The sequence below is a fragment of the Camponotus floridanus genome, unplaced genomic scaffold (assembly GCF_003227725.1).
Source record: "Camponotus floridanus strain SB8 unplaced genomic scaffold, Cflo_v7.5 scaffold636, whole genome shotgun sequence".
Lineage (NCBI taxonomy): Eukaryota > Metazoa > Arthropoda > Insecta > Hymenoptera > Formicidae > Camponotus > Camponotus floridanus.
The window spans coordinates 2,714-13,657 of NW_020229810.1; the positions used below are offsets into that span (position 1 = coordinate 2,714).

Genomic DNA, 10,944 nt, shown 5'->3' on the forward strand with positions numbered 1-10,944 from the left:
TGTCAAGTTCGAGACATTCGATAAAGGTCTTTTAACCTTCAGTTATTATGCCGGAGCGAAATCTTTCCCTGGGATGAAAAAAATTATATTTCAAAAGAATTCAAAATAATAAAGCGTAATTTGCTCTCTTCCCTTCAAAGTTTATTGCTTTTTCTGAATTCTCGTCATGATTTTACGTGTGTTTTTTTTGACAAACTATATTTATATATTTTTTAACACACATATATAACAGCGATTCAGAATACAATTAATATCGAGAATATTCCGATCAATATCTCAAACATTGACATTCGTACAATGCGAAACATCTAGATTTCAAGAAATGCATATCGAGAAAAACATGTCGGATGCCAACGAGGATTTGTTTAACGCATTAGCATTATTGCATTCGACCGATGAAAATAGTGGCGAAAAGCTTCGTCGAATGCTGGACGCTTGTATCGAAAAGAAATACGGCCCCGGTAAAACTTTGGCTGCTAGAATGCCGAGAAGATTTTTGCAAAATACTGACAATGCTTCGAGAATCTCGAAGAAACGCGACTACGTCCAAGGACGATGCGTCAAAACGGTAAAAAATGAAACTTGGGACGATCCAGAAGTCATCTCTCTTCTGGAACCTGACACAACGGAGAACATGATGAACTATCAAACAACTGACATAAAAGTGTTCAATTACGAGGATTCCTGCGACGATCAGAACGTCCCCAGGATCTCGATTCCCGACGAAGGATCCGTCGATGGAACCCTATGCAAGGTTTTTTCCTCAATTAAACTTTCGCGATCTAGTTTATAACTTGTAACTTACACGAAATAAAATAATTGGTTGTTGCGATTGTCATTGCACGACCTAACGCACGTTGATTTACAACGAATTGTGTATATCTGTGTACGGTGTGCAAATCCAAGATTTGCAATGGCGCAAAAATTGGGAGCTTTGATTTTACTGGAGTGTCAAGAGTGTCAAGAGGCTTATCATCCGCTGTGCCATCAACCTCCGGTCATCGATATTGACGTTTACGATCCTAGATTCGTATGGCGATGCAAACGATGCGCGGAAACGTCGTCAGCGATCTCTACAAAAGTTAAAATTTTGGAAAAGAGATGCGTAGGAAAAAAAATTCGGAGAAACGATGATATGATCAAAGGGAACGCAAACATTTCGGGATTGAAAATGTCTGGAACAAGAGACGGTAATCTATCTGAGAAGAATGGTACGTTAATAGAGAGATAGATCTAATATGCATATATATTGGCTTTAATAAATTTTTATTTCTAAATCATACTTCATCAAACTTTTTTCTATTAATATTTTAATTATCTTTTAATCAGCGAATATAAATGTATAAAAATATAGAAGTTCTCGATGAATAAATGTTAAAATTAATAAAAATATTATTATATATTTATTTCAATGTCAAAGAGAGTCGATGACTTCTAAATGATAAATAGCTAAAATATCAAAAAATAATGTCCAATCATGTTTTGTACAAAGTAATTTTAATACTATAAATCAGTAAAAAAATTTATGTCCGAGAAAAATTGTAAAAAAATTGCTTATAAAAAATAATAACAAGCATACACGTTACTGAATCATGTATTTTTAAAATATTTTCATTTCGTACAAATGTGTTCGAATATCACATTTATGCATTGCGTATCAAAAAGTCTTGAAAAATGTAACGTAAAAACTTGACATTGATAAATGAGTTTTTAGGTAAATACAGAATCTGTTCATTCAGTGACATCAAATGCTTGAAAATCTTCCTATTTTAGTTCGATTGAACTTTTCGATTAATGTATAAAAATATGTTTATAAAAGAAAAATGGTACTTACAGATTCGCGAGCAGAAAATAGACGCGTGCAGTTACATGATTCTCTATTATTCACAAAGGATTTAGCGAATCTCTCGCAAAGAAATGGAAGTCTATCATCCTCTACACAATCACGAAAGAGAATCGGATCTAAACTCTCCGTTACTCGTACTTCGATTAAATGAGAGAAACGTTCACAGATTTGATGTTTGTTTTATATCTTATTAATAGTTAATTATGGATATTAGAGATATTAATATGACAAAATATTACTACAATAATTTTGTAAAATAAAGAATAAAGCATAGATTTTTGAAGAACAATGTTCGATAAGTAAAAAAAAATATACATTATTATAACTATTATTTGCATTGCGTTTTATGAATAAATATATTACAGATTGTTTAATGATGTATGATACGCTTGAATTGATTGATACTTAAATATTTGAACTCTAATCAAAATTATGTATAATAAATATATATTATATATATATATATATATATATATATATATTTCAGTTTTGTTTTATAGTTCCTGAAAGAATAGATTATTGCAGATTATTTAATCAGATTAATAAAAAACACATTGTTGGTTGTGTACGGTAATATTTACTTGACAATCGTTCGCGATACAAATAGAAATCATTCTTGTTCTGATCGAAATCAGTGTTGTAACCCGTTACAAGTCATCACATACACAGAAACACTTTTAATCACAGTATAGGGCACTGACCCTATGAACCGATTACAAGAAATATACACTATATTACAGCGGTCGTGTATTCGTCGGAAATACAGAGCATCGGAGTGAATATTATTACATAGTATCGATGTCCGTATTGTGTAGGAAAATATAGCTATTTCGTACAGTGATGTAAAATCAGTGAATGAATCGCATGAACAGAATGCTCGAGCTTTCGTCCAAGTTTAGATACAGCCGAAGGAAATGACTTATTAATTACTTATAGATAGATTTGGTTATACAAGAGAACGGCGAAAGAATTTCTCATTCATGTCGCACGATAGCCATTTAATCGCTCCAGTTTATTCTCTTACATTAAGGTCAACAGAGTTCAATTACCTTCGGCAATGCTGCAAATTTCGGTTGGATTTGAGGCTCGATTAATTCTCCCAATGATTTATGATACATAAGATTGTGATAGAGATAAAAGAGCTATCAGAGACGTCGGATGTAAGTTTGCCTCCCACAGTGCGAAATTTTTCAAGATTTGTTTCAAAATTTGCCGTAGAATATAACATACATATATACGCGTGTGAAAAAATTTAATAAGTTGTATAATGTGACGCAAATTCAATATAGTTTTTCTGATAAGATTTCACAAAATCAGAGATTAGATTAAGACTAGATTATAATATTAATTAACTAGATTTATTATTCTCTTACTAGATATTTACTGCATTTGATTAGTTAATCGTCTACTTCAATAATATAAGTTATAATACGTAAAGATACAAATTCACTACTCGATTCGTCGTTAAATATGAGAGTAGATACTTCGGGAAAATGAATTCTGTGATAATATACAATCAAAATTGTTGGCATGCATAAAATATAAATAAAATACAATATATTTTGAATAATCTGAAGAGAAAAATAAGGCGATAGCAACATCACACATCATTCCTAATCGGGTTAATAACTAGTTTAATAACATCCAGTAGTTCTAAAACTGGTCAATCATAATTATTCCTTGAAAAATGGAATGACTTTGGCCAATCATAAAACTATAAATGTATTATTAAACTTGAATAAAAGTGACACATAAACATACATATATGAAAATATTATTTTAAGAAGAAATAAAACTTGCATGTGAGTGTAAAGTGGAATATAGCAAAGTTGTTTTCGCTTATTATCACAGAATTGTCAATTACCCAAAATAATACATCGACTAATTTTTCCAGTGAGATCGTAGCACTTTGACATAATTTCGATATATATATATATATATATATATATATATATATATATATATACAGGGTCTACCAAAAGTGTGGAAACCCCTAAATATCTCGGAAAATATACGTTTTACAGAAAAGTGTTTCCAACAAAAGTTGTAGGGTTTAAGAAGATCTATATACTGATTCTATCAGTTTGACCTTGGATGGCGTCGTCAAGGTCAGGTCAAGGTCACATTGACTTTTTTAAATGACACCCCCTACATTTGATTGCATATTCTTATAGCTTAATTCAAGAGCTTTCCAAAACACTATAATAATGTTCATTTTTATTAAGTACTTTGCGAGTTATGAGGGTTGAAATAATTTCTTAATTTTACATAAACCATAAAATATCTAGTAAACCATTCATTTTTCGATTATCTTACCTTCATACTTTTATGTACAAATTAATGAGAGGAATCAATTGGTGTAAAGAAAACACATAGTTGTTTCTAAGAAAAAATATGTAATTTGCAATTAACAATTCCATATTTTTTCTTAAAAACAACTGTATGTTTTCTTTACACCAATTGATTCCTTTCATTATTTTGTACATAAAAGTATGAAGGTAAGATAATCGAAAAATGAATGGTTTACTAGATATTTTATGGTTTATGTAAAATTAAGAAATTATTTCAACCCTCATAACTCGCAAAGTACTTAATAAAAATGAACATTATTATAGTGTTTTGGAAAGCTCTTGAATTAAGCTATAAGAATATGCAATCAAATGTAGGGGGTGTCATTTAAAAAAGTCAATGTGACCTTGACCTGACCTTGACGACGCCATCCAAGGTCAAACTGATAGAATCAGTATATAGATCTTCTTAAACCCTACAACTTTTGTTGGAAACACTTTTCTGTAAAACGTATATTTTCCGAGATATTTAGGGGTTTCCACACTTTTGGTAGACCCTGTATATATATATCATGTAAATTAGAAAAAATGTTTCAGTAGCAAAATGATTTCGAAAAATACGGGTCGCAGAAAAATAGATGCGACTCGATAGTGAATATTTATGTAAACATTTTTTGCTTTAAATCTGTATTTAAATTGCCATACTAATGAACGAAAAGTTGTCATGCCATTTGTTTAACGTACTGTTGATATCCTATCCATCATTTATACAAGATATAATTGTACATCATGCTAGCATTATTTACAGCAAAAGGAGAGAGAGAGAAAGAGAAAGGGAAGAGACAGAGGGGAGGGAGAGAAAGGAAGAGGGAGAGAGAGGAAGAGGGAGAGAGAGAGAGAGAGACAGAGATAGAGACAGAGAGCTTCGAATATGATAGAAATTCTTGATAGATATGTTTAGTCATTATCGCCAATGTGTAAAAATTCATATGACGAAATTTTTACATATGTGTTTTCAGAACTTTCATCCTAAGAAGATTCTATCATGTGTATAAAGAATAAAAATATATTTTCAGAAAAAAGATAACACAGTACAAATAATATGCTTCACACCTTTTAACGCTTAAATTTGTTCCTCGTTAGGTTTTTCAAATCATTCTGAGTATGCTGATATCTTAACAATAAATTTATGAATATAGATAAATTGCCGCATGTGCAATTTATCGAGCGTAATCACAAAAAATCATTGTTGCTAAATAAATGTTTAGCACACAGCTCTCTTTGGAAGCATTATTTTGCAATTTCAATGCTTGCAAAATTAACATCGGTGGGATTGTAGCCTTTTCATCTTTTATTAATACGTGACTTATACACAAACAAAAAAGATTAGCACAAGATAAACTTGATTACCAAAATTCTTCGTTTAATATTATTATATATAGAACTTATTTCTGCAAGCTAACGCTATATTTCTATAAAACAGACTTTTTTATATGCTATTAATTTCTACTTAGATGGATATATATGAGACATTTCAATATAACTTCTGACTCGCGTATTCGGTACCCATTAACCAACATATGCATTAAAAGATACATCAGAAATCACATATTTTTTCAATTATCTTAAAAATTCAAAGAGAATTTCTTGTGCAAAAGTTAGTGCCTAATTATAGAATTATTTGAGAACATAAAGTTTCAAAAATAAATGGCTCACATCGCAACTTTAATTAGATAATTCAGAAGTGAAAATTAATTTTAAAAATTTGCTTGGCGATCTCTGTGTGTGTGTGTGTGTGTGTGTGTGTGTGTGTATGTATACATATATATACTCACATGTACATATATACGTATATACTCCGAGAATGTTAACGTAAGCTGCGATCTATTAGGATGAATATGTTCCACTTTAATCAATCCAATCCATATTGATCGATTCCGCGATTCTTATTTCTTTACCGGAATAAAAGATATAATGTAGAAAAGATTCTCAATTATTGTTGCAAGTATTTGTAAAGAGCAGTGATCGTAAGTGATTGCTCAACGAAACGTAAAATACAAGTGATTCATTAAAGAACTTGGAAGATTATTTATGTGCGCAACGCTTTCGTAAAATTCGACGATATATCTTTAGTGCATCACTTGGCACAGATTAGCATCCGATAACGGTATCAATATGTCAAATAAGATTATGAATGTACTCATTTTTATATCGTGATAATGATATAAAATTTCACGTATAATAGGAACCGTCAAGATGTTACGCTCGGGTGATTAAACATCGTATTCACATTCGTATTCATGTATGCAGAAAAACAAGAAAAAGCGCTACTCCATTGTAATAATTACAAGACTATTTAAAGCTCATCTCCACGTGATTATTTATGATAAATATATCGTGTATCTAGCGAAGAATAGTGTTCATTTTTCCATTTTTCCTTTTATCAATTATATAAGAGGAATCTCAACGAAAATTTATCATATCAAAATATGCTATAACGTTCGTGTGTAAAAATGTGCAAAAATGATGATGATGATGAAACCATTAAATTGCGAGTGCTATCTAGAGTCACATTGAAACTACTCGGCCTTTATAACGAAATTCTAAAGATATCATAATGTATAATTTGCTTATTATAAATACACATGTAATAAACACTACTTTGCTTATGAGTACAAATATCAAGAGATATTTCGCGCAAATTCTTTCAATATTATAGACTTGGCTGTTCTCTTTTTAAATTCCGCGATCCTATTCTCACATATATGAAATTTTACTTCGACATTTAGTGCAATTTTTTTGACTGAGGGACATAGACAAGATTTCCGGAAATTACTTTATGAAAGTTCTACTCTACATAATTTCTAATAATACTTTTGAATAACAAATTTTACTCGAGTTTCTTTGTAATGTCTTGCTAGATGTCTTGTTTTGTCGAAAATTACTTGATAAAATTTATTTCAAATATCCGTTATTCAAAATGATAATGGATTTTGAAATAACAAATCATCAAAGATTCAATATTTAATCAAGCTATTCAACAATATTCATAAATCATTTCCAACGATTAAAAATTGTTAAAGCTTAAATTTTAAATTTTGTTCAAAAACCGTATACATTTATTTAAACAAAAAATGTACGGGGGTTTTAATCATAAAATTTCATAGAAACTTTTGTTTTTAACATTTATCTTATAAACTTTGCGTGAGAAATTTAGATCATATCTCTTGAAAAAGCTGGTCCAAATGTAATCCCCGTTTAAATACTTTAATACAATTGCGACTGCTTTAATTATTAGTGTCTGGATAATTGCTATACTATCGGGACTATCGTATACTACATACAAACATAGGAGTGATTATCCTACGTTTGCAGTACAATAATACTAAACAGAATAGCTCCTGAATATTAGCTGATTTTACTACTCAACATCTATACAAGATTAATCTCTTACAAGGTGAATAAATGTAAAATTTCTAATCGTGTTTGCCAACAAGATTACAATTGTACATCTTTGAAATAATTCACAAAATTCTATACATATATAATCATAATTAGATCTCAAATCCATTTCATATAACTTTGCATTATACAATCTCAACTTATGACATGATAAATAAGAATAGCGTAAAGCGAATGAAATGTATCGCGACTAGAATTAATGTTTGACTAGAAATCTCACCTTGTAAAAGTCTATAAAAAAGATTCAAAAGTAAATTTTTAAAGTAACCTTATACGATGCGGTAAAAATATACAATTTACATAACATTAAATGTTGTTTGTATGTAGGATACTTTTTAAACTAATGTTTACTGTTAATGTACTATATTGCTAACTGATATAAAAGGCCGTTACATATTTATCGTTTTAAAAGTAACCAGTGCCACACTTTGGAAGCGCTAGATTTTCTATTTCATTTTTTTCACAAATTAGATATCTCCTTACGTTCATAAAAGTACTAAAATTGAATATTATAATCAATTTTGTAGGACAATATAAATGTAAAAATAAATATACAATATAATGCATATATATATATATATATATATAATATATATATATTGTATTATATTGTATATTTATTTCTACATTTATATTGTCTTACATATGTGTAAAGTATTTTGCTTTTTTAAAGATCATGAGAAGCAAATTACATTAATCTCAACAATAGAACACATTGTAATTTTATAAAATATCATAAAACTGAGATAATCATGATTCTATGTATTGTGAATTGGTGCCAAATGTTTACCTCTTGAGAACCATGATTTATAGCACTTCCATGCAGAGGCAATAGGCACTTTAATATGACAATGAGAATGACGAATTATCTTAAAAGGTTAATCTATTTTCGCGGCAGGTAAATCGTGACCTACGACCAGTTGATCTTTTGGAAAATCCAAAACAACAGTGATGTGAAATCCCATATTTGCAAAAGCTATCACATACTCACATAGCGAGAACCAACTAAAATGCTGCCCAAAATAATAAATATTAAAGTTGTTTTATTTTTTCTACTTTTGTTAAACTAATATAAATGTAATATTTATGATTTTATTTCTTACCCAAATCGTGACACAGCAGCCGATGTTTCAAGAAGAAGATAATAAGACCAATTGTACTGACGAGACTTGTCATAAAAAGCATCTGTTTGTACTGAAGCTTTGTGCATTTGGAGTTACTAGGCGACCCAATCTTACGGCAATCAGCATGTATGTGAGCGAACTAATCATGAACACTATGAAAATTTTTTCGTGTACCGCTGTAATATTTTTATTTATTTAGTTAAGCAAGTCCATTATGTTTAATATTTTTGATTGTATTAGTAGCACACGTAGATATATGAAATTTTATATAAATTACTTACAATAATTTCCCTGTTAGAAATGTATGTTACACCACACAAAGCTGCTACCTCGGCAATATTTAGCCAATAGCATAAATTTAGGAGCCTACTTCCATAATTTTTAGAGCACATCTTCAATGTTCTTAAGTATGTTGTAATAATATGAATGATAAACACTGGCAATAATCAGTCTAGGTCCAATGTGTAATGCTATGCTGATACGCCATAGATACCTCTGAGGAGATACTCCAGTAATGGCTGAGATTGATGGAAGAATATTATAGACCTTTAATAAAAAAATAAATATAATTTAATCAACACATATTGTTATTTATTATCATATGTGATACAAAATTTTGCACTTACCCTACAATGAGTTTCGTGAATGTCATCCTGTTGGAATATATATGCCGTAACGAAACAAACAACAATGATACAAGTGGTAAGCCAACTGTTACCAGACATAATTTTCGAAATGATAGTGCCAGATATATAGAACTTCTGTTGCTTCCCACATTATTCAGTTCCATATTAGCAGTGTTGTCTAACATCTTGGCATTTGTGCGCAAAGAAACGACATGTAACTCAGAGCCAAGCCCAGTTAGACAATTGTGCGGCGTAGATACATGATGCTCTCCAGCTTTCAACTTATTCCATCCTTGATATTACTTTACGTCCATAATAATCCTACGAAAAGAAATCACAAATTGCTTCATCCACAGTTTATCATATTCATCTCATTAATGATATTATGTATGATTAAGGAGCTCGTTTCCGAAAAATTAACACTTTGTATTCGCGAAATGCGAGATCTAATTGCGAAGGAAACGATATGTTCTATAGAAAAACAAAAACGGAAGAGCATTGTGGAACTTATTAAACATAAATCCGTTCAATGAATGCATTGAAGTAATTGATGACTATGTACCCGCCTCTACCTTATCACTAATTGCTTAATAAGAACGTGGGATTTAAAGATGCGAAAATCAAGGCAATCATACACTTTTTCATTAGATACGCGCCGAGAGTATCATCATTTTCCAACATCTCATCAAAAATTCGCAGAATTTGATTACGTTACATATAACACGCGCGTCATAATAATACATATATATATATATATATATATAAATATATAAATATACATATATATATACTAACAATTATAATAGCCACAAACATCTATATTGATACGGTTAATTCATATTTTTCATTGATACGACATTCTGATATTATTTTCATTCTTGTGATGGAATGTTTTTCAAATAACTACTTGCTCCATAAATAGAAGCGAAGGGATGAAATCGACGGATGAAAAGTCCGCGGTTCCATTTTAACTGCGAACGATGCACCATGTTTTAACTTTCGCGTTTTCCTTTTTTATTCCGATAAAGGGCCGATATCGGTGAACGGCGGAAAGCGAATGTCAAACGAGCGTGACAATCTTGACGGATGCGCAATGTTGAGACACGCAGACTAACGCCCCCTAATGAATCACGATGCAATTTCGATTAGGATACGATAACTGTGACGGGCAAAGTTCGCGAGGAACGAACGCATCCTCGTTCGGATGATTGGCCGCGATAAACGACCGCGGCGCATTTACCCTTTTGTTTCTCACGTCACGATTAATCGTATCGTCTGCTACACAAATGTCTCGATTCTTCTCCGAGATACGCATGTATGTACCATCTGGGATTACGTAGTTTTCCAGCTTCTTCCGTTTGGCGCTTTCGTACGCTCGCATTACGAGCGGAATTTTTGAACGCACATATGGCACATACACACGCGCGAGCGTACAAATATATATATGTAAATATATTACAATATTCCTCTCTTTCTAATATTATTTAAGTAATCGCGCAAGAAAATTGACTTTCGTCAAAATCCTGATGATCCAGTATCTGGATTTGCGTATCTTATACAGTAATTATTAACATGTTCATTAAAATATTATAGATATA

At 30.9% G+C, this 10,944-nt stretch overlaps 1 protein-coding gene and 1 pseudogene across 1 annotated transcript; one reads left to right on the plus strand and one right to left on the minus strand.

Moving 5' to 3' along the window:
- Positions 1 to 322: 322 nt before the first annotated feature.
- Positions 323 to 1,997, plus strand: LOC112639424 (integrator complex subunit 12-like). Its single transcript, XM_025413255.1, is given in 4 exon segments — positions 323 to 754; positions 907 to 921; positions 923 to 1,211; positions 1,837 to 1,997. Coding segments are annotated over 4 exon segments (897 nt in total).
- A 6,382-nt stretch (positions 1,998 to 8,379) lies between these two features.
- Positions 8,380 to 10,672, minus strand: LOC112639423 (annotated as a pseudogene).
- Between the last annotated feature and the right edge of the window lie 272 nt (positions 10,673 to 10,944).